The sequence below is a fragment of the Vollenhovia emeryi genome, unplaced genomic scaffold, assembly GCF_000949405.1.
Source record: "Vollenhovia emeryi isolate VEMERY1.0 unplaced genomic scaffold, V.emery_V1.0 DF939149.1, whole genome shotgun sequence".
NCBI classification, from domain to species: domain Eukaryota; kingdom Metazoa; phylum Arthropoda; class Insecta; order Hymenoptera; family Formicidae; genus Vollenhovia; species Vollenhovia emeryi.
The window spans coordinates 1286290-1310670 of NW_011967217.1; the positions used below are offsets into that span (position 1 = coordinate 1286290).

Sequence of the window (24381 nt, forward strand, 5' to 3'; positions counted from 1 at the left end):
GTTACATCTCCTATTTACATATATACATATATATTTATACTTACGCACGCGTACAATACATATACAATTTTTCTTTACTTTTGTCCGCAAAGTCACTATCTCTCCAATCGGTATTCCGGCTGGAAAATTAAGGTAAATTTTCCCAATGGATGACTTCGACTAAATTGTTATTAACTTAATTAGCGATTAATTTGAACGACAGAGTTGCATAAAGCAAAATTTCTGACTGTATAATACACTGTCCTAATCTAATCTTTTTTTCATACATTAAAAGTTAATAATTTTATCGGCCTTCACAAAATAATACAAGCGTTACTTGATAAGTTAATCACCGATCTAATTAAAAGTTTAATCAAAGAAGATCATTTATTTGTAAAAAGTTACCTTTAGAATCGTGTCAATTTCGGCCAATAATGCATATACATATTTGTATATGTAATAAACGAAGACTAAATATTTTTTAATAAATCAATCTTAATACACATGCATATAATTTTGAAACTAACAAGTCGATACATTTGTGGAAAATTGCACATTATTATATAAATTACTAATTTTATTTTTATTAATGAGCAATTGGCAAAAAATTTTATTGTTATTTTACTAATCACTACTGTTTTTAGGTAACAGATATATATTTTTTTTTGCGGAATATATAATATCTTGAAACTCTTCACTTAACACGTGTATCCCTTCACGTATTTTTAAATATCTAATTGTAAGTAGAATTTGATCGAACTGATGACGACTATATTGTAATCGTTGCACCAATCAATATGATATATTAGATAGGAAAGGCGTGGGAGAATATGATATCACGTTCTAGGTAAGTTCGGTATCATATGTAAAGAGTAAAAAAAGGGAGATAGAGAGACGAGCGACACATTTTGGCAAATAAGATTACGCGAGTGATAAGATTACACGAGCTTTTAACTCAACTTACAGGTGCGATAAGCACCATCTCGTATTGAGGCTTCAACCGTGCCGAATCGATTTCCATTATGCCAGGTGAGCAAAAAAGTTTCCCTAAAGCACTTTCAAATGGATATTAAAAGAATATTAAACCTTGCTGTATTTGCATCGTTAATTTTCTACTTCCTTATGTAACAAACTTCTCCGATTTCTTATCGATATTTGCCAAATCGTGGACACTTAACCGAGTACAATTATTTCGTATATTTTTATCTTCTCAATATCAAAAATAAATTCGAAGGAGCTAAATTTTAAGAATCGAATTACGATTCTATCGCGATCAAGATAATTTAAATCACAATAGAATATTTCCTATTAAAAATTAATCTTCCAGAATCCAAATAATCTCTTAGAAAACAATATAATCTGAAAGTTCAGTTTAATGACAGTATAAAATTATTTTTTATTTTTTACAAGTATAGTATAAAATAATTTTTTTCTATTTTTTATTTTTTACAAGTATGGTTTCAAGATCGTGATTCAGTGGCACACTACGTGAATATGTTTACGTGTAATGTTTGCGTTGTATTATATATTAAAAAAATTATTGTAACAGCTACATTAATAATTCTGTAAAAGTAACCGAATATAAATTACACTTTCATCAGAAACACACGGAAACTCACCATTAAGTATAGTTACTTTATTTTGGAAGTATACGTGAGTTATGTAGATTATAAAGATAATGTGTGACATGTGAAATTATCGAGCACAAGAACCGTCTGGAAATTTTTATCGTATTGATTACGTGTCGGTATCGGTGCGTTTTCCTATTACGTAACACGTATAGCCGTCATAATGTAACAGTTATTTATAGATATGTCTGTAAGATTGTGCGAAATAAGATTTGTACCGTTCAGTTCAATTGAAGCGTTTATTATCAGACTGCATTAAAATTGACGGGTATCGATAGATTGATAAATTAACAAAATTAAGATTAATAATTTTCTTGAATATCTGAAGTTTAAGGAAAATATTACTGGAGAGATTTGCAAATGTTCTACATTTTATCTCACCTTAATAAATGTCCCATCGGGAGAACCGAATATCTTATTAGATATTAAAGTAATACGAGTTCATCTACCGAACAAAATCGAAGTGGAAATGGATACGAAATTGTAAATTCACTCAATAAATCGATCTTGCTGACAGTTTATCATTGCTACAGCCTACAGATGGGTAAACCGTGTCAGCGGTCAGTCGATGCCAGAAAATGCGGTCATCGGCGGTCGTGACTCTGACGGAACCACACTTTACGTCGGTAGAGCCTTCCACGATGGCGACATGATTCCGGCGAAAGTGATTCCTGAAAAAAATGTCGCCTACGTTTGTCACAACGGCGAGGAGCATCCCAAAGACAATTACGAGGTGAGCAATGCAAGGCCGGATGAACGTTTTTCTACCTTACGAGAAACGAGATCAGCCACGAGCAAAGCTTCGCATCGCTTTATTGTTCTGCGAAAAAAACTCACAAAATCGCATAAACTCTTGTAGAGCACAGTTTTTAGCCACGATTTTAGCGCACAAAAATTATGACTGTCGAGATTAACGATCGGCCTTGACCATAATTTCTTCACAGAAGTGATCGTCGTCGATTTGCACGATGATGTTGACCGAATAAAAATTTCTATGAATTGACTTGAACTCGCCGAAAGAGCAATGATTTCTATTAATTTCGTAACAGCGATTGAAAGGCAGTTATGTCACTTTTTGCAACTTACGTAACGCGCCGTAGGCAAAGTACAAGACTTACTAAAAATTAATCGTATCGATTGTATTAGAATCGAGATAATCTCGAGATACCGAGTCTTCTTTCGGAAGTAGCTATTGAACTGATGTAGATATCGTTCGATATGGGCGGCTCACTAATTCGCACGAGAGATTATTATTATAACGATATTTCGCTATCTGGCGATCTTCGTTGCTGAAATAATAACGATAACAACGAATACTGAAATTAATTGTCGATGATAGTTTTAAGCAGGGTTGGGAAAGTTACTTTATAAAAGTATCTAGTTACAGTTACAGTTTTTTCGCTAAAAATGCAACTAGTTACCAATTCTGAAAAGTAACGCGTTACAGTTACTCAAAAAGTAACGAATCGTTACTTTGCAGTTACTTCCTTTCAATGAAAATAAAAATATCAAATCTGCATGTAAATTGTTAAGTGTCAATAAAGGCGTATATGCGCGTGTGCAAAGCCTAATGCGATCTGTGGAGGTTGAAAAAATATATAAAGCTATTGATGTAACTATTAAATTAGTTACTGCACAGTTGGAAAATTTGTGCTTTCTCGTTAAGGAAAATGCCGGTTAAAATTTTTGTGTTAAATGTTTAACGCATTCATGTGTTAATTTAACATATTGCTCTTGTATTAATTGACCTCAAATGTAAAATTATTAAAATACTCGAAAAGAAATGTTGAAACAACACAATGTGCACTTTCCTTAACAAGAATTTGAATTCATTTGAGACTTATTACATCTGTAAAATGTAAAACTTACATTTTTAAAATTCATTTTGTCATTAAAAATATGTCAATTTTACACAGAATTTATTTCAAATTATTTTGGGATTTGCATTTATTTTGTGTTAAAATATTAGCAGACTATTAGTGTGATCATTCAACATACCCATATCATATCAAATTAACACAAAAATTTGTGTGGACCGTTTGAGGCATGTGATATCTGTTAAATTTAACACAAATTTTTCAACTGTGTAGTTATTGAAAAAATGTAACTGAGTTAAATTACAGACGGAGAGAAAGCGACGAAGTTAAGTTACAGTTACTGAAAAAAAGTAACTGTAACTGTAACTTCGTTACAAGTAACGAGTTACCTTCCAACCTTAGTTATAAGTGATTAATTGTCACACCGTGCAACGGTATCAATAATATTACGATGTTATCAGGTCCTCTGCAAAGGGGAATTCGCATGGGAGTTCTGCAGCAACGGTGAGGTACCAGCGGATGCGATAATCGCCGGTCAAACCGCGGACGGAGAACCTCTGTACGTTGGCCGTGTCCTCCATAGTGGAGCTCAAACGATTGGCAAGGTCGGTCTTTTCGGCAGCTGCTAATCGCACGGCAGTAATGATAAGCATTCGGAAGATATACGGAATCACGTCTCGATATTCGAAGCACGCCGCTGCCAAAGTGTTCTTCGCCCTTGGCGAGCGAAACTCGTATGCTTTTTATTCCGCGCGGCCTTTCTTTCTGGGGCAGGAGAGAGACATAGAATTCAGCAGTTAAAGAAATATATGCATATTGTATATTTAAAAAAATATATATATTTCTTTAGGTACAACCGAGTCACGGATGCCTGTACATTCCGTTCGACGGCGAGGAGCTGTCGTTCAAGGATTACGAAGTACTCGTCATGCATTAACTCTATTGCGGATGCCCGAGGATTGAAGATGTAATACGCATTTTATATACACGACCGTGCTTAATTGAGCCAGGCAACACAAGCTCCAAACAAGCCGCTTAAGCTAGAACTGAATGGAAAGTTATTGAACAAAATGCTCCGTTTTCTAAACATTTGTAAAAATTCACTGAAATAAAACAAAAAGAAAAAACGAATCTCCGGCAATCATTTTTAATTATGTCTAACGAGCAATAGCGAATTCGTATCGAGGCTGAGCAAATCGTATCGCTTATTTATCTTAACGGTGTAACATCGTTACATATATTAAATATTTAATACGCGAATAATCACTTGCTGCGGCAAGTGATACTGAAATTGTATGAATAAAAAGTGTCGTTATTTTCTCTTTCCGTATCTCCTGAGTGCTCCGTTTAAATACGTCTTTCTGCTATATTCTATCGATATAGAATGTGCTTAACAATTTAAATCACGAATACGAAGTAATAAAGGTTATAAGAGCCACGACAAGATGTTACCGTCCAAATGATTTTAACGTTTTAATTTATGGCGAAAAATTTACCCCCTCTCACACTAGGCGGGCGTCTCACCAATTCGACCACCGAGGGCATGTGGTAATATTTATCGCAATAAACAGTCTAAAGTTACTTCACCAAATTTCAAATACCCATTTCTTGTTTATTAAACTTCTGAACTGAGTGTTTCAAGTATGAAAATGTTCTGCTACACGCGGTCCGCAACTTATCCCGGTATTATTTTGTGCATAAAAGCGCCAATAAGGAAGAATTACAAGCGCGGAAGCTGTATTTGACTGCGTCGGTAAAAAAGGTGGCTGAGGGATCCTCTTGGAAGATAAAAATATATAATAACACACGGTATATCGACGAGGAGAATAATCTATTTAAATTGCCACGAATGAGCGGCGAAATAGAAATTATCGGCAAGGCAAACGAGCTGCGAAAATTAATAATACATCGGTGACCTAAAAGTGCAATCGTATCGCTCCGATGAGAACGCGCAGCGGGAGAAATCGTTTCTGCCCGCTAAATTCGATAGCTGCCAGGGGGGGGGGGAGGAAAAAAATCGAAAGTTGCTTTACGCGCTCCGGACGCGGAGAATCGAAATCATTAACCTGGGCTCCATGGCTATAACCAATTGGAAATCCACGATCCTCGAGCGAACGGCTCAGCGGAGCGGGAACGCAACGCGATAAAATACCTTTGTCGGCCGCGGTAATTACTGCTGCCAATGGACGATTAACCGCGATTAGCAGGCACTTTTGTCAAACGTGGCGAACCACGACCACGGTTGGTCACCGCGAAAGAATCGTGCCTCTCGCCCGCCGCAGGCACGGCCGCCATGATGACCGACGAGGATGGCTCTTGAGTAATGACGACCACAGACGCACCCTCGTCGGTCGGATATCAAGACAGAGGGAGAGAGGGAGGGGGGAGGGGGGAGAGAAAGAGAGAGAGAGAGGCAGAGGTGCCGGTGACAGCTCTGCATCGAATATTTTATAAGCACATCGCTGTGGAATTGCGAGCATTACTCACTTGACGGCATCATACGTCAGACTTAAGAGCCAGGGCCGCCTCTAGATGTCTTTCGTCGCTCGGGCGCGACCTTGCGGGTTTCGATTTCGCGGTACCGGCCCCGGAGGATCTCGCGCGAGGACGCGATTCGAGAGGCGTCTCCACGAGGTCGGTCGAAGGACCGCGAGCGTGGTGCTCATCCGCGCGTACGAGGGCGACGTGCGAAACGGGCGCGAGGGGGATTGGACGTCGACGGCGACGGCGTGCGGAAGACACGCAAAAATCCGCGTGCCGCGGCCTGCGGCGAGAAATCGCCCCGATGGTGCGAGCGAGCGAGCGCGGCCGCTCGGCCGGCTCGGCACTCGAGCCGCGCGAATAGCTTTGAATTCACCGTCGCAGATAATGGCACTTGGACGGCCCTGTCTAAAATAGGCTCCGACTGTAGAACGCTGGGACCGTGCGTAGTAGTGATTACTTTATCAACGAATTGTCACATTTAACAGCGCCTCGTCGAGTTACGCGCGGCAGCGATTCGACGACGCTGCCTGTTTACGCTCAGTTGCCATCCGTTCGACATCGCCGACATCGGAGACGCGGCACGCCGGGCCAGCTCTTTTATTTCCGCTTCAGCCGAACCGAGCGCACCCCCTCGCGCATTTCTTCCCGCCGTGCCCTCGCCGAAAAGTTACGCGCGGGGCAGGTCGAAAATGATCTTTACGCGGCTGCTCGGAATCACCCTCCCGTCGCTCTCGGCAGAAGAGGAAACGCATTCGGGGAACACGTCCGGCTGGCACTAGCCACCCCCGTCTGATGCAACGGGGAAGAAATTTCGCGACGAGAGGAGGAACGTGTCAAGGACGAGCGAAGGCCGCGCGATCGATCGCGCTCCGGATGGATCATCCACCGCTCGGTGAAAGAAGCTTACGAAACGGAGATCGCACGAGGTAATCGCACCGTTTCGCGAGCAGCCTCTCGTTGACGTCACCCGCAGGGACCGCGAGGACGTCGCACCGTGGGAAATTCGCGCGTCGGTGAACTTGGGGGAATCTCTCGACGGCTCCTTCCGCGGCCTTCGACGCGCAGCGACGCGCAGTTGGCGGGTCACCGAGGGAATCTGGACCTCGTTCACGCAGAAGGAACGATGTATCGTCGAATCGTGAGGTACATGAAGCCGAAAAAGATCGTGATTCGCCGACGCAAGAACAAGTACTCCCTGGGTAGGAAGATGAACACGATAATCATGACGCGCCGCTCGTTCATCAACATGTCGCTGTTGAGACTGCTGGATTAGACTCTACGCTACGCGGAGAGATTCGGCGGCACACGTTATGCTCGATCGCGGAAGACGCCCGCGTGCCAAGGTGACGACCATGCTTTTCGCGCGCCGAGAGAGGAAAACGTCGAGCGGGACGAGCGGAGCGATCGTCGAGGAAGACTAGGGGATCCAGAGGTGCCTCGGGCTGTCGGGGGCTGACCTTGACCCGAAAACCCGCGCGGGGCGGAATCGGAAGCGACTCGCGGAGCGCTCGGCGTAATCGGCGCGCTCGTGGAGCATTAGCCGCGTGTCGTACCCCGCGGAGGAGCCGATTAAGCGCGAACGTCGGCGACGTTGCCCCGTGGGGCCACCGCGTGTGCTTAGTGCCTGGGTGGATGTACACGAAGGCGGACCAACTCGCCGCGCGCTGCAGGAGGCCGATAGGAAAGAGCGAGCGAGCGAGCGGTGACAGCACGGCCCGGGGAAGAGGTGGTACGGGGCACGCTGGTGTGCTGGCGGTGACCGGCGAAGGAAGGAGACAGACAACGCCGCCGCGTCTCGTGATGCACGATGGTGCATTAGCCGAGAGCCCGTGCGGGACCACCGTGCGATTTCCGACCTGAGCCGCGCGAGACCCGGCCGCCCCCCTCGAGGGGCCCTCGCGAATCCGTTCCTCGCACTCGGCTGCCCAGGGCAGCTTGATGATCTTGAGCCGCGCGTACGCCCGGACGATTGAAAGAGAGTCTGCTCCCCGTTCCCCGTGAGAGAGAAGTCAGCCCGCCCCCGTTTCTCACCCCGCGCGTGAAATATGTCCGAGATCACGAGCACGATCGGCACGCCCGGGGGGCTCGCACCGGAGAAGAAGGCGATCCCCGTGACCGAGAAGCCCGACAGCGCCGTCACTTGGAAGTCCATGAGCATCCGGCAGAAATGGTCCTTCCTCACCAGCAACATCACCATCGAGCCGATGGTCGCGTGCTACGTCATCCCCAGCGTGCTCTGCCAGCTGGCCACGCAGAATCTCATCCTCGAGAAGGCGTGCAGGGTGAACCTGGCCTACTCGGACGAGGTCTGCTCGGCCCTGTCCGCCAGGAACACCACCGGCTACGAGGCCGAGGAGACCGCGGTTCAGCAGATGGTGGCGCGTATGCAGACCTGGAAAACCCCCCTGCAGAGCGCCCTGCCGACCCTCCTGATCCTCTTCATGGGCGCGTGGAGCGATCGCTCCGGTCTGAGGAAGCCCTGCATGCTGCTGCCGATCATCGGCGAGTTCTTCAGCAGCATCACCCTCATCGCCTGCACCTACTGGTTCAACGAGCTGCCCATGGAGGTGGTCGTGCTGGAAGCGGTCTGGCCCGCGCTAACCGGCGGCTGGTTCACCATGTTCATGGGTATCTTCAGCTACATAGCGGACATCACCACCGTGGAGTCGAGAACGCTCAGGATCGGCGCGGCCAACGTCTTCGTGTCCCTGGGCGTGCCGATCGGCATGGCCCTGTCGGGGATACTGTATACGAAGTTAGGTTTCTACGGTGTCTTCAGCATCGCGATGGTGTGTTACGTACTGAGCTTTGTGTACGGCCTAGTGGTGATCAAGGAGGTACCGAGGGGGCTCGCGGAGCGCTCGCGGAAAAAGTCCCTTCCGACCGAGAGGAAACGGACCTCGCTGTGCGCCTTTGTTCTCGACTTCTTTTCCTTGAAGCATATCGAGGAGACATTTCGCGTGGCGTTCAAGAAAGGGGCGAACAATCGCCAGAAAAGGGTCGTCGTGCTCATGGTCATTGTTATGGTCGTCATCGGACCCCTTTACGGTGAGTAAAGCCCCCCCCCCCCCCCGAGTGCATTGAGATTCTTTGAACAAATATTTTCCCATCTCGAGTGCCAAGCTTGCTCGACGGTTGCACGTGACGCGTCTCACCCTCGCTTACCATAATGGCCGATACCCTGTACTCTGCGAGAATCAATTTTTGCCGTTAGATCGATTCTCGGCGATCTGTAATTCACATCGAAATCCAGCAGACATCCCCATTTGTAATTTTGTCGCGATGCGAGAAGAGTTTCGAGAATGATCACTGTCGCGAGATCGTATTCCTAGTAGCACAGTGCATTGACTAAACGTTGGCCCAATGCAACTAAATATTGGGCCAATGCCCGAGTCGAAATTTTGGTGCTATTTTGACACTTTGAAGGATAATTTACATCTACATAGATCAGCAATAACCTACCTTGATGACATTATATTTTTTGCTCCTCCCTCGAATTTTTAATTCCAAAGATTTACTGTAGCTCCTACTTGAAAGGAGCTACTTTAACACAAAAGTAGGAATTTCCAACACTATCAGTTTTAAAGTAGGAGTACATTTTGTACCTGCAGTTCGACCTCCTTTACTGTCTTCGGTCCTACTATACAATAGAATTAAAGGTTCAACCAGGGTTGGCAAGGAACTCGTTACTTGTAACGAAGTTACAGTTACAGTTACATTTTTTTTTGGTAACTCTAATTTAACTTCGTTACTTTCTCCCCATATGTAACTGTAACTTAACTCGGTTACATTTTTTCGATAACCAGTAACTAATTCAATAGTTACGTTAATAGTTACTTTATATATTTTTTAAACCTCCGCAGATCGCATTAGGTCTATGCATTTGCACATAAACGCTTCTATCGACACTTTATAATTCAAACGCAGATTTGATATTTTTATTTTCACTGCAAGATAGTAACTGCAAAGTAACAATTCGTTACTTTTTGAGTAACTGTAACTATATACTTTTATAAAGTAACTTTCCCAACCCTGGGTTCAGCATAGGGCTAAAATTTCGACTCGGGTGTTTGGTCAATGCACTCTGTGCTACTTGGGATTTCCATCTTGAATTAATGCTCTTATAATTTCCCTGAATTACAGTCTAAAATGGACCTTATTGTGAAATGCTTACTGTGTAATTCGATATGCTACCGTCGTTGCGATCAAAATAGGCCACTATAATTCAGACACATTATTTATATTGAATTTTCTCTCGTTAATAATTAAATTTACAAACTATTAATCCAAAGAGTAGAGACGGCTCCCAATAAACAAATTTGGTCGAGGGAAGAGGGTCAATGCGAGCCAAGCGTTTGGCCAAATTTCAAATTATTGTACCCAATTTTTAGACAAGACAGTGCAAACTAAATTGACAACTAAGTGAATTTACTTCAGCTGCGAGCACGTAAACAATAATTTGGTAAAGCAGTCCAGCATTATTGTCATTGTTGCATAACTTGATTCGGAACTAAAATTATATGCGTCCACATGGCAATAAATATTCATGCGAACGTACGCTGTCGTTCTTGTATTGGACCGCGCGTAAGCAGAAATCATTGTCATTCGTATGCTCGCATAATGCAAATAGTTCACGCTCATGAGACGTATAAAAAATCAAATATGCAAACAATTTAATTCGCGCGGAAATACGAAACAAAAAATGGGGGAAACCGGCGCGCAGGAGAACAGTTGAAAAATAAAATTCATCCATCATTTCTCACGCGCGTCCGTGGCACGATAAAAACCGACTGTAATTCTCGTTAATCTTGCTACCCGCGTTGCGGTAACTGTGCGCATTCCCATCGGTAATTACTTACGTCCGACGGTGTGAATATATATCGTATGCCAGGGGAAAGTAAGAGAAGATATAGCAATACTCGGCGCACATTGTACGCGCAGCGCTACTTGCTCGCCGCTCGAGAGGTATATCCGAATAATTCGCGTATCTTAAAACGCCAATAAAATATCCAGCCGCAATGGTATTTTCTGCACCAGAAATCCTTGATATCGATAATCTTCGACGGTGCTGGACGCTGTAAATCACGTTTTACAGGGATCGTAAGATCGACAGACGACACGGAAAGAAAAATGTAGCTGCAGTGACTAAAACAAATTTCAGTTGTAGAATATGAACGGCTAATATTTAGTTGTGATAGCTGCAAATACTTTGCTACTGTGCCCATTGTATTAGGCGCGACAGCGAACCGTTCGCTGTGCTTTAGAGGATTTATAGTTCTTCTTCTTCCTCGTGTATTAGGCTTCAAGCCTGTTTTATCCAGTTCTCGTTCTGGTACTTTGAGCACTTGGGTTTACTTCATCTTTGGCAGGCTGCTAATCTTGCCGAAAGAAACCTCCCATCTGGAGGCAAGATACTCTCGGTGGTTGCCACTTCCCTTCGGGAGATTCCGAAAAAAATCCAGCGGTGTCCGTGGATTTGAAAACTCGGATCTTTTCGTTCATTTGTTTACTAAGCAGCGCGCGTTTCTCTGCGCCACACTCGCCACCGAAATTTATAGCCACGGCAACAAAATATTTTTAGCAAACCACGATTAGCTACGGTAGCGAAAAATTTGTTTAACGGAGACGACGGACATTCGTCACGTCCATGAAGGCCCGTGTCCACGATGCTATTGGTCCAAGTTCTAATTCCCAGAAATGTGTAGCCAGTCAACTTGCAGTTATTCTATAAAAGCTGCAAGCTGATTGGCTACACATTTCTCAAAACTGGAACTCAGAACTGGAACAGGCCTTTAGCCTCGACGCGGCACTATAGCTTTTCCGAGGGCCTCGCGCAGTTTCCGGGCGGGATCCATTTTCGCAGCTTTCTCCGACGAAACGCACGAGCCCCGCGGCACGCCAAGTGCTCGTAAATAAAAGGTTACGATACATCGATGCGGACAGCGAGCGCTTAATACCAGCGTGCAGCGGCTCAGTGCGCCGGACGGTATCGGCAACAATAAAGCCTCCCAGTTTCTGCCAGTAGCCCGTGCAAGCACGCGACCACACGAATCATTCAATTTTTCAATTAGCGTGCATTTGTTACAGCGCGCTATCGCGACTTTAATGCGATCGTGCGCGCTCGTACGGCGACGACGCACAATTCCAGCACATTTCGCGGATGTCCTTGTCACAATTTAATTATATAGGTAGCCCCGTCGTTACAATGTCTGGGTACGCATTAGCACGTATTACCCCAGCTGCTAAGTGACGCGGGCAGTCGTCACGCTTAGAACAATTTCGTGTAATGGGCGTCTTCCTGATTTCGAATGCCGTAACGCGGATATATACCTGTAAGACTCTTTTCGAGACGTTGCTTTTCTCGGCTCCCTTCATTGTCGTCACCGCCGCGGCGGTGACGCCGCGAAAGAGCGACAGTTCACCCTGGCAGCTTCATTTCGTGGAAATCGCGAGCGAACACGCGAGATCCGTGTATGGATTAATTCGGCGGCCGCAGGGATTGAGACCGCGATGACATTTAAACGAGCGCCAAAGTGCTTCGACGCACGAGAGATTTATCCAATTATTTACACTCACTTTAATTTGCCGTTTCTCAAGACCTTTCGCTAGAATTAGTATTTATTAATAGTATCAACGTTTATTAAAGTGTTAACCCAGCAAACATGTAATGGTGTGTTAAACGCAAGGTAACATAAAATTGTGCCGTTTTTATACGAACTTTAATTTACTAACTGCATTTGACAAACGTTTAATACATGTTTATTGGCAATTACGAGGAGCGCAATGACGTGGAATAGCAATTACGAGTCGACACATCCCGCTTAGCAGGATGCAAATAAGGAAAATTACACAAATTTGTGCGCATTTAGCTTGGCGTATGCTGAAGTGATGGACAGAACGGTTGCAACAGTATTTTTCTTAAGTGAGTTTAGGAACGCGTATTTAGATTCGGAGTTACGTTTCGAAGCATTTTCACCGAGGAAACTTTCATTCGAGAAATAGGCTCGGAAACCCACGAAATGGTTTCGGAATGTGGCCATCGAGTGAAATATTCCTCGGAGAAGTAGATTTTGGAACGTAACTCGGAATCTAAGATTCGGACGTATGTTTCAGAACATTTTCCCCGAGGAGAATTTTACTCGAGAAGTAGGCTCGAAAACGCTCGAAATGGTTTCGGAATGGCCATCGAGTAAAATGTTCCTCGGAGAAGAAGATTTCGCAACGAAACTCCGAATTTAAATGCACCTGCTTAAACTCATTAAAAAAAAAGTGTCGCAACTATTCTGTCCATTACTGTACAGTGATGAACGAAATGATTGCGACACCGTTTTAAATAAGTTTAGGAACGTGCATTTAGATTTACGTTTCAAAATATTTCCTCCGAGGAAACTTTTGCTCGAGGAATTGACTTGGAAACCCTCGAAATGGAAATCGAGTGAAATATTCCTCGGAGAAGAAGATTTTGGAACGTAACTCGGAATCTAAGATTTGGACGTACGTTTCGAAACATTTCACTCGAGAAATAGACTCGGAGACGCTCGAAATGGTTTCGGAATGGGCATCGAGTAAAATATTCCTCAGAGAAGATTTCGCAACGGAACTCCGAATCTAAATATGCGTTTTTAAACTCATTAGAAAAAGTGTTGCAACCATTCTGTCAATCACTATACAGTGATGAACGAAATGATTGCGACACTTGTTTTAGTAAGTTTAGGAACGTGCACTTAGATTCGGATTTAGGTTTCAAAGCATTTTCCCCGAGAAAAATTTTACTCGAGAAATAGACTTAGAAACCCTCGAAGTGGTTTCGCAATGGGCACCGAGTAAAGTATTCCTCGGAGAAGAGGATTGTGCAACGGAACTCCGAATCTAAATGCACGTTCCTAAACTCTTAAAAAAATCCTGTTGCAACCATTCTGTCCATCAATGTATGTACGCGGTAAAACGCGATAGCAAAATATAGGGAAGACGAACAATTTACACGCGTTAGTGAAGATTGACAAGCGAATGGCGTTATCTCCAGATTGTACCGTAAAATGTTTCGCGATAATGTTATATTGAAATTTCACATCTTCTCCAACGGATCCGAACGTAATGTAAAATACACCAGTGGACAAGCGCGCGCAAAGTGACACGCTTATCTATACGCAAGCTCCGCCAACGCGATCCGAGCGTGGCTATGTAATTTCGCGATGTAATTTCAGATCTTTGCTCGTCGGAGACACGCGGTGAAAGTCCGCGACTGCCACGTTATAAAGTTGCATTTTCGTTGTAATCCTGCGCGCAGGAGCGCGCCGCATCGGGGATACCGCGTCGAGGTGCGCGCGACGAATTTCAATGCGGGATGAATTACGGAATCCGTAACTTCTCACATTACGTGCCGATCGTGTAAACATGCCGCTGCAGTTTCACGACGAGGACGCGCCCGGGATGCACGCGCGTGCATTTCGAAATGACTAATTGTCAGATATATCTTCGACAGCCCGTGCACCCCGCTAGTAAGTGCCTTCTCTCTCCATTTTTTTTTCTTTGCAAAATCGTTTTACGTAATACTAACGTTTGCGTTTGACCTTCGCAGTTGGTTGGCATTACTTGACATTACTACAGGAAGCAATTGTCGGTCTAATTGCAGGCGATGTAATCGGGAAAATCGTTTGTAATTGAACAGAAAACCGTTGCGCTTGGGTGAATCTGCAAAATATCTCCGCGGCCATATAACAGCTACGAAACTTCACGATAATGGCCTCGTAAAATTCGATTTACTACCGCGAGTCAACAGCGTATAAAGCCAACGGCACACGGCTATTTCCCCTATTGGATTGCTCACGAGAGCCAATCAGGGTTTAGCCTTAAGTCACCTGATCGCTTACTCTGCATCCTGATTGGCTCCCGCAAGCAATCCAGTAAGAAGAATAGCTTCGCGTGCAGTTGGCTTAAGCCCGTATCAGACTACGGATTGGGATTGGGATTAGATTGAAATTTGACCAATCACAGTAAAGTTTACTAATCTCAACTTTAGTAACTTTTACTTTAATTGGTCAAATTTCAATCCGATCTCAACCTCAATCCGTAGTCTGATACGGGCTTTAAGTTACAAATCCGCGCTTCAGCGTGCAGTAATTGTAATTAAAAGCGCGAACAAATGCTCGGAAAGAATCATATCTTGCATGCAATCTTGCGTGCAAATCTTGAAAGTCCTCCTTATATCCGTTTTTTACCTACGCGGTTTATCTTTAATCTCGGCTCAATTTAAGCCAACACGATAGTATTTTTTCCCACTGGGTTGCTTCCGAGAACCAGCAAGGATGCAGAGTTTTAAGCCAACGGCACACGATACTATTTTTCCTACTGGATTGCTTACGAGAGCCAATCAGGACGCAGAGTTTTCGATCAGGTGACTCAAAGCTGAATCCTGGTTGGCTCTCGTAAGCAATCCAGTAGGAAAAATAGTATCGTGTGCCTTGGCTTTAGATTAGGTGACTTAAGGCTACACCCTGATGGGCTCTCGTAAGCAACCCGGTAAGAAAACTAGTATCGCGTGCCGTCGGCTTTACTTGACACCTTTTTCTAGTTTTACGAATTGGGGAAAAGATAACAAGTAATTTAAACCGGGATTAAAGTTAACCTGCAATGGTAGAGACGGACGTAAAGCCCGTATCGGACTACGGATTGAGATTGGGATTAGATTGAAATTTGACCAATTAGAGTGAAAGTTACTAAACTTGAGATTAGTAAGCTTTACTGCGATTGGTCAAATTTCAATCTAATCCCAATCTCAATCCGTAGTCTGATAAAAGCGCAAGGGGGACTTTCGAGATTTGCGCGTTTGATTCTCTCCATTAAACACACGAGCGAGCTGAAGCTTGACTTGACGTGGTAGTTAACGAACCCTGAACAAACATTCGATAACGATCGCCACAATGGCAATCTCGTCGCGAGATTTTTTTTCTAAGAACTGACATTTTGTGGGGACGCGCATTGTGCAAAAGTCCATTCTTATGCGCGTCAAAGCGAAGAGAGAATCGCTGACACGTTCAACGAATAAATACTAGACATATATGAAACTTAGTAGCTAGAGTCTCTCTCGCTTATAGATCGGAGGATCATTTAATGCCGGGGTCAGGTCAAACTTTTTTTTTCTTATCGCACACGTCGATTGATCCATCATGCCTGTTTCTTAGCCGAGACAGGGACGGCGATTACGCAACAGTGCCGAGCGGCATCATCAAGTCTGTTTCTTTCGCAGGCGAAATGGCGGTTCTCTATCTTTACATGCGGTACCGGTACAACTGGAACGAAGTGACGTTCAGCATGTTCTCCACGTTTGGCATGGTAACTAATCTGATCGGTAAGAAAATCACCTCAGAACGTCGCGCGTTAACAATGCGCTCGCGCGCGCGCGCGCGAGGGGGAGAGAGAGAGAGAGAGAGAGAGAGAGAGAGAGAGAGAGAGAGAGAGAGAGAGAGAGAGAGAGGGAGAGAAAAAGAGAAATTCACGCGAGCGCTCGTAAAAGCTTCTGCGGTCGAAAATCTCTTCCGGTTCATTCATCGATCTCGCCCGCTAATTTTGAAATAGACATGTGCGTTCCGCCACGCGCGGAAACGCGGACGCGGCGTACAAAGAGTCGGAGCGGATAATCTCCTCCGATTGCCGTTTCGCGCAAATCGAAGGTATCCGTTAGTTCTATTCTTGTAACGATGCTGTGCATGCGTCGGGGTAATCAAGGCTTTTTTCGCGTCCATGGCTCGATGAAAGCAAACGGGAGACGTAACTTACGTAAGAATGAATATCGTTGCTAAGCGGAATCGCCGACTATCGCTTTTATTCCCAGCGAATTGTGGAAGGCAGGGATTGCCTTGAATATGCAATCGCTTGTCGCAGCCGGCACAAATTAAAGGACATTAAGAACATTTTGCAATAGAAAGGCAAATCGCGTGCGTGCAAGATAAAAATTGTCAGAATTCCCAGCTGCCTCGCGAACATGCTACTTTAGCGTTCGCCGTACTCGAGCACCGCATCGCTTGTTCCCGTTTGACTTTCTACTTAACGAAAGCTTTCTACTTGTCGCTGTGGATCGTGCGAATTTTGCAAAACGCGCAATCCGGCTTCTCTCGCGATTTACCTTCGACTTAACGTGTCATCCGAAGGATCTTAAAGTCCATATCAGACTGCGGATTAAGGTTGAGATTAGATTGAAATTTTACCAATTAGGGTAAAAGTCGCTAAACTTGAAATTAGTAAACTTTATGGTTGGTCAAATTTCAATCTAATCTCAATCTCAATCCGTAGTTTAATACGGGCTTAAGGCCCAATCAGACTAAGAATTGTCGACGCGGATTGTATTGGGATTGGCGACTGACTATTGTCTTCTAGCCAATGAGCAAAGCAGCCAGCGATTTAATAGACTCTCATTGACCAGAGGACAATCGTCGATCGCCGTTTTGGCGAATTGCTAGTTCAAGATTGGATTAAAAATTTGGCCAACCACAAAGTTTACTAATCTCGAGTCCAGGACCTTTTACTCTAATTGGTCAAATTTCACTCTAATCTCAATCTCAATCCGTAGTCTGATACGGGCTTTACGGCGCGCGTCCGTCCACTGATCTCTCAGGAGCGTTATTCGTGCGATCGTCCGGTGATTCGCCTCGCATGAAGAAGTGAAAGATGTTTTTCTTTGCCCTCTGATACGCAGGTACCGCAATCTCCGTCGGTATCTTCAGTCACATTCTCAAGATAGACGACGCGATCGTGGGTATCATGAGCTGCACGAGTAAAATTTTAGCAAGTTTCGTTTACGCGTTCGCCAAGTCCGCCTGGATGGTCTACGTAGGTCAGTCTTTTTAAAACGGCTAACATCAGGGTAACAACTACGTATATAAAATATATATATATACATATACATATCACAATACGGCCCCGGCCGTAGACGGAGGTGTAGCTAATGACGGATTAATTGCCTGTTTCAGCCGCTATCGTGGAGATCGTGAACGGCACGTCTTTCATCGCCATGCGATCGATAGCTTCCAAGCTCGTGCCCACGGAAGAGCTCGGTAAGAGGGTGCAAATAAAAGATGGTCCTCCTTCCGCCACCGTTTCTTTTACGATCTCAAAAAAAAAAAATGAAGCAGACGCGTAGAAGCTTCGTACGTTATTGGATCAATCAAAAAATAATGCGATATAAAAAAGAGCTCGATTTATTCGTCATTCTCAAAACCAAAGAACTTTTACAGCCAGGAACTTGAAAATTTAGGATTAAGACGAGAAAAAATTGTAAAAAACGATGCAAGGTACATTTTTAATTAAAATTGCAATGTTAATTTTTTTTATTGACCATATCTGGCATTTTTAATAATAGAGAAAATTTTCTTGCGAAAAACATTACCTCAGCCTTTGAACCTGGACTTCCCTGCTCTCTAGGCGGTATTGTTAAAAATGCCAAATATGGTCAATGAAAACACCGAAGTTGTTAATTACTGCTGGCGACATGAAGAATATTCTAGTTCATTTTTTGTTCCATTTAAAAATGATCTTAAACCGCATTACTTATGAAAGATTCAAAGAACTGTACATATATATCATACGAGAATCTTGGAAGCATTCAATTCGCACGCCAGAACATTTCCTGTATACAATTACGTAGGAAAAATACTTGAGCTGCGATAACGTCCGACGCGTCATCCGACGTATATTTTTCGTGTTTATAAGAGAAAATTGCTGGATGATGCGCATATAATGCATAAAATGAACGCGCACCTTTATAATGAATTCAAATATAAAAATTATACGGCTATTATACTAATATACTTTAGCACCACTTAGGAGCGTTTTTCGAGCTTGATCTTTATCTCGGAAAGCGTCGTATGCCTCGCGGAGCCGCGTAAATCGGATAATTTGGACACCAAATTACATTTACGTGGCGATGCTGCTAATTTTTCCATCACGAACAAAGCGTAACGAGGCCTTCCTGCCCGGCTAGTGGCGAGGAAAATTCAACGTAATTTTTATTCTACGCCCGTATCTAAGACGCTAAGTTACGTAATTCCGTAGGTAAAGTGAATTCGCTGTTTGGCGTATGCGAGTCCCTGATGCCGCTCATTTACGGGCCAATGTACAGCGCGATTTACGCGGCGACCATGAATTCGTTTCCGGGGACGTTCTTCATCGCCGGCGGATGCATGACATTGCCCGCGGTGTTTGCATTCTTGTGAGTATCCGCGCGATCAAGTCTCGATTAAATCATCAAATTTACCAAACGCTGGTGATCGCGCCCTGAAACGCCCAATTCGCACGCGATGAAATTTGAATCCAGTTTGCCAGTTGCAATTGCGTAACGCACTTTTTTAACTGCTTCAGCTGGTTGTACACGGAGCACCGAAAGGACCGCATTATGAAGGAGCAGACGAAGGAACCCGAAGCTATGATGAATCATAAGAACGAGGAGGCGACAGATTATAATTTGAAGGCGTCGAACCCTCGGATCGTGGACGCACAGAAGAAGGCCGAAATGATGAATGGCATAGATAACGCGGCCTTCGAATCGGAGCAGTTGTGATCTCACGATTTACGTGATCTTTTTTTTTAATATACGGAGATACGTACGATACATTAATAATACCTCATCAAAAAGGAACGGAGGATCCGAAAGGATACCTCGGGGCCTAAATGCCGGTCACGTTGCCGGCCAAGGCGCTAGCGAATTTGCTTTACGAGGGGGATACCAAAGGCATTTTATTAGAACATACCAATCGAAACGGCATGTCGAAATTCAAGGTGCACGAAGATTCCGGCGAGCCGTCTTTCGTCACAGTTTTACGAAAGTCGAATTTGTGACTTGCGGTACATTTAGCAAAGACGACGATACGATAGTAATTTGTCAGAGGTAAAAACGCGTGAACGTTTCTCCAATGAAATGACGTCTAACGGAACTCTCGTTCTGGAGTACTTTAGCACGCGGTGAGAACGAATTAGGATTCTGAATTACGGCATTCTCTCAAATCCTACGCAACTGCTAACTGTTATCACCTTCATACTGCATCAAGGTGTAAATAAAGCACTTTATTGAGACTTCCTCTTTGCCATCCATGACTTCACTTACTGCAGCTTGTAGATCTTATTTCAAGTATTCTCAAGATGTAGAGATACTCCGAATGAAGGATAACTACCAGCTTGTTTAATATTTCTAGTTGAAAATAGTACCTAACAAGAGTTGAAAGGGTTTATGTTCTTTCTTTTTAAGATCTGACGACATATAATTAATGCAGTCACTTCAGAGAGGATATTACTCCAAGATTGCTTTTCGATAAGTACGAAAATACTGATTTGCTGCATTGAATACATTCATGTTCAATATCTTTGGAATAAAATCCTTCTTAAGATGAATCATTTATTTATATGTAAAATATATTATACACATGTAATGTACATACAATTTGTTGTAATTCCTTGCAAATCTTTCGCAGTCTTTAATTTAGTACTCGTTCAAAAGCGACGAAATCATTGACGGAAACACCGTAGTTTAACAAAGTGACGTTAAACGCGACATACAAATTTTTATTTAACAATCTATATATATCCTTTATTTCGGGTACACTAGTACAAACTGTACTTAAACGGATTACGACGACAGCGTGAAAGGAATATGCGCATCACAGATATTCATATCGCAATATTGGCTGCTCAGTTTCTTTCCTGTTTTTCCTCTCTTTCTCACCCTCTTTCGCTGCACCAAGAGCAAACCTTCGTAAGTGAAACGTGAATCCTACTTTCTTCTTAGCGCAAATTTTCTAACAAGCACGCTGACCGCGTGATAACATTGCGATTATGGGATTTTGTCGAAAAGAGCTTCGAATAGGTAATCGTTTTTTTTTTAATCAATCTTAAGTAGAGTTTGATAAGTAGCAATACAAACTTTGAGATGTAATTCATGTATGCGTATACAATACGAATCCAAAATTGGTAAAACAAATGCATTTGTTAGCGCGACAGCGTAATACACGTACAATTCTCACATCTGACATTTTGTTTCCGTAGAGCAGTTGTTAAGTTTTTACACAGATTCGTAATTTCGTGTGTGATAAATTTAAGTGCGATAATTTAATTATATATATATATATATATAATACGAATGTAAAAATCGGTTGCGTACGTTAATTTCATGGATCTGATTAAATAATAAATAAGTAACATAGCAAATTAAATTAATTGATTGTACTAAATGGTAAGAAAGATAAATCGATTGCTCTCCGTGCCTATTTTCCGACACACTCGACTTTTAGGTATTTATAACAATCTTTAACGCTTAAGCGTATTTTAGACAATCTATAATTCGCGTCAGAATTCAGGATAATCCGCTTATAATTTTATGTGCTGTGTAATGCAAAAAAAATAAACAGCTCGACATTATTTTACAATCGACGTATATTAATAAAGTTGGAAGGTATAAGCAGCAAGCTATATTTATTTTTCTATGCAATTAATAAAAACGTTACTTTGGATTCACTTTAAATAACATTATATTTAATGCTTATGTATACATATATGCGCCGTGCTAGTCGCATAAATTATACAGTTTTAACAGAACCAGCAACTTCTAATTTACTATTTATTTTTAATTTTTTTCGAGACAACCGTGATAAGCCATGTGAAATTATAAAGAGTTAAGAACGTAAATCGATCATATTGTTGCGTTTATATAACGCTGTAAATTATACAGCGATTATTTGTAAAGACTGAAACTGAGTTGTAAATATAGCAACAGTTATATAATTTATCCCGTCCTTTCTAGATCTTGCTGATAATGTGCATAGAAGTAAAAAAAAACAGTAAATAAAGTTAGAACTCATGAAATTGCAACGATGGGAATTTTTAATTTCTCTCATTTTTATCTGATCACGGATTTCTTCTATTTATCAAGAAATTTTTGTTTCTCTTGGCCGATTCGTAAGTCTATTAAACATTCTACCGATTTTGAGCAAATTTTTAAATAATTTTCCAATGGTTTCTAAGAAGTTGACGCTATTAATGCTTCGTCAATTTTCCAGAGATCGTATCAGAAATCTAGCAATCCTGTTTTACCAAATGCAATTAATTAATAAGCATATATAATAAATTATAAATAAACGATATAAAATTATCGTTAAGATGTAATGTAATTATGAACATCAAAAATATATACTTACCAGCACATGGTGGATCCTTGTTCCATCAATAATTTCCATTTTCGTTACAAAATGTAAAAAAAAATGAACTTGAGTTGCCACAATTATTACAACAGTATGCGTTAATTGACTTGACAGCAATCAGATATTCGAAGGATGGATTCAACTGATTCAACCATAAAAATATCATATGTTAATAAATATAGTTGCTGTGATAAAAAATATTCAAGATATAAAAGTATGAGAAAACAGTGGGAGGCGTAAGTTTTGTTTTATCTTCGAGGATTGGATTCGCGGACGGGGTACGCTTTGGACGATGAGAGGTGCGGAAAGAAATACTCCTCGTGCGATTCATGTTTTCAACAATTTACTCCTAGGCTCTTGTTCTGGCCAGTTGAGAATGAGACCGGCGCGCACTCGCGGTCCCCCCTTTGTTAATTACATAATACATAAAAATAATGGTATGTACAAATGTAGGGAGAAATGTTAGGCACTCAATGAACAGAACGGCGAAACTATAAATGGTAGCTTTGTCGCGCGCACCGTGCGGATGGTGTTTCCTACGGCGTGCGATTGACATCGACGAGATATGATGCGCTCGGAGAGCAGAGAGCGGGAGACAAGTTTTAGGGATACCGTGGTGCGAAAGGTAGAGCGCATTTACGCGACACGGACGCGCCAGAAAAGAAAAACCAACAGTGCGATCGGCTTCTTTCTTTCCAAATTTGGTTCGCCACTCGACTCGCGTCGAGTCCCCCCAGGATTGTCGCGGTGAAGTTGGAATGTTAACGGTCGGGCAACAAGCGTGGCTTTTTTTTTCTTACGTGGAATGTGCTCCGCGCGAAGTCTCACGATTATCTTTATTTTTTTCCTCTTTTTTTTCCTTTAAAAATTAAGTCGCATTATCTAAGTACCGCAGTGTTGTTATACAACGTTAATAACGCTCCTCCCCGTATCTTCACTGGCCTTCGGGTTCACTACGGTGAACGGCGTGGACACGTTCGAAAGGAACTGCTCACTATTCTGATTTTATGCGTATCGGCGCGCGTTATCTGTTTTTTTTCCCCTCTCTTCCCGTATAGTCTGGGCACGTCTGTAGACTAGAGTTCCCGTGTCGTTATAACGTTGGTTTGAATCAAAACGCAAAACGCAACTGGCGTAAAACGTCCTACCGTTACTCTCAATCTTTTCCCTCCTCGTGTCCGGACACGTAACCGGTGCTCGTGTACCTTACTATTATTACGATTCGATTCCAATCGATCAAATCCGTTTCACCACACGCGCTACTATGCTAAACGTAAAAATAAGGACGTAGTCGCTGTTGTATGCAAGCGGTTCCTTGACACTGCCAGTCCGATATAGTCGATGCCACCTTTCCACCTCATACAATTATCCTCTCGCTTTATCAATCGGTCGACATACAAACTGCGTGATATATATCATTGTTTTTCTTCCCCAAGTACTCGACGTTAAAGTCCACATTACGCAGAATAAAATAAGTTACACGATTTGTCTATTTTTTTCTCATTAAAATATGATACAAATTACAATTATTTATGCTTGGAGTGTAAGAGCCGTTAGTTGTGAAACTAGAAAGCCTTCGTCCTTTTATTCGCGGTCGTAAAAACTGTCTTTCCACGGATGGGATACAATTCGATTTGTACAATTAGAGCTTTATACATATCCTTGTAAGGTACGCTTGATATGACTCCGCGTTCGTGATTAAAGATCAGCACACTCGTCGAACGATGAATGCGAAAAATAATATCTATTAGTGCGGTAACGTGTTCAAGCCGGACGCGATCGCTGCCTTCTGTGGGCGAGCCGAGAGCCGAGGGTTCCCGCTATCCCCGCACGATCCGATCGTCGACGGCAAAAAAGGGGGCGCGTTATACTATGTAATAAAGTACGCAAAAACAATACGAAGGATCGCTGTACATTTGGTCACTCAAGAGTTTGTCCTTAACCATTACTTATCTAAGTGTTTAGCAGTGCGCGTTACACGCTAACGGCCCTTAACCCGCTGATAATATCACAGATGAATGAGTTTCCGTGTTGTGCGTTACGCAACGCTATCTAAGGTTCCTAACAAGTGCGTTGATCCTCTCGATTTTGTCGCTGAGCATTCGCCTCTCGGAATCAAGTGCTGATCTGGCGGACAGAAGCTCGTAGAGCTTCCGCTCTAACTGAGCAGTCTCGGAGCGCAAGTTATTGGTCTGTGTTATCAATTTTGATGTTTCGCTTGTCAGAATCTTCCTCTCCAATGTCTTTTCTGTGAATGACAGGAAACGCATTATTACATTGTATTGCATATCG

At 42.9% G+C, this 24381-nt stretch overlaps 3 protein-coding genes across 5 annotated transcripts in view; 2 read left to right on the forward strand and 1 right to left on the reverse strand.

The window, feature by feature from the left end:
• The first annotated feature begins 912 nt into the window (after window positions 1–912).
• LOC105565766 lies at window positions 913–4555 on the forward strand. The gene is made up of 4 exons (XM_012019224.1): window positions 913–1008; window positions 2141–2340; window positions 3886–4029; window positions 4275–4555. Exons 1-4 carry the CDS (start codon window positions 1002–1004, stop codon window positions 4359–4361), a joined length of 438 nt encoding a protein of 145 aa, XP_011874614.1. The 5' UTR covers window positions 913–1001; the 3' UTR covers window positions 4362–4555.
• Window positions 4556–7718: 3163 nt separating this feature from the next.
• LOC105565768 (solute carrier family 46 member 3) lies at window positions 7719–23778 on the forward strand. Of its 2 annotated transcripts, XM_012019227.1 has the most exons (6): window positions 7837–8956; window positions 16155–16256; window positions 17601–17738; window positions 17875–17958; window positions 18956–19112; window positions 19262–23778. In XM_012019227.1, the coding sequence occupies exons 1-6, from the start codon at window positions 7954–7956 to the stop codon at window positions 19458–19460; spliced, it is 1683 nt and encodes a 560-aa protein (XP_011874617.1). In that variant the 5' UTR covers window positions 7837–7953; the 3' UTR covers window positions 19461–23778. The 2 variants fall into 2 exon arrangements, with proteins under 2 accessions (XP_011874618.1, XP_011874617.1); XM_012019228.1 differs by lacking the exon at window positions 16155–16256 and having other exon boundaries at window positions 7719–8956.
• The window catches only part of LOC105565767, a 113550-nt gene continuing 111584 nt past the window's right edge, over window positions 22416–24381 (reverse strand). For both annotated transcript variants that reach the window (XM_012019226.1, XM_012019225.1), the window contains one exon: window positions 22416–24337. In XM_012019226.1, the coding sequence (XP_011874616.1) occupies window positions 24138–24337 (200 nt within the window). In that variant the 3' untranslated portion in view covers window positions 22416–24137. The remainder of the gene's footprint in view (window positions 24338–24381) is intronic.

Coding starts and splice junctions, on each gene's coding strand:
- LOC105565768 (XM_012019227.1), top strand. CDS start 7,954: ATGTCCGAGATCACGAGCACGATCGGCACGCCCGGGGGGCTCGCACCG. Junction 8,957..16,154: donor CGTCATCGGACCCCTTTACG/GTGAGTAAAGCC, acceptor TTTCTTTCGCAG/GCGAAATGGCGGTTCTCTAT. Junction 19,113..19,261: donor CCCGCGGTGTTTGCATTCTT/GTGAGTATCCGC, acceptor TAACTGCTTCAG/CTGGTTGTACACGGAGCACC.
- LOC105565766 (XM_012019224.1), top strand. Junction 2,341..3,885: donor ATCCCAAAGACAATTACGAG/GTGAGCAATGCA, acceptor CGATGTTATCAG/GTCCTCTGCAAAGGGGAATT. Junction 4,030..4,274: donor GAGCTCAAACGATTGGCAAG/GTCGGTCTTTTC, acceptor ATATTTCTTTAG/GTACAACCGAGTCACGGATG.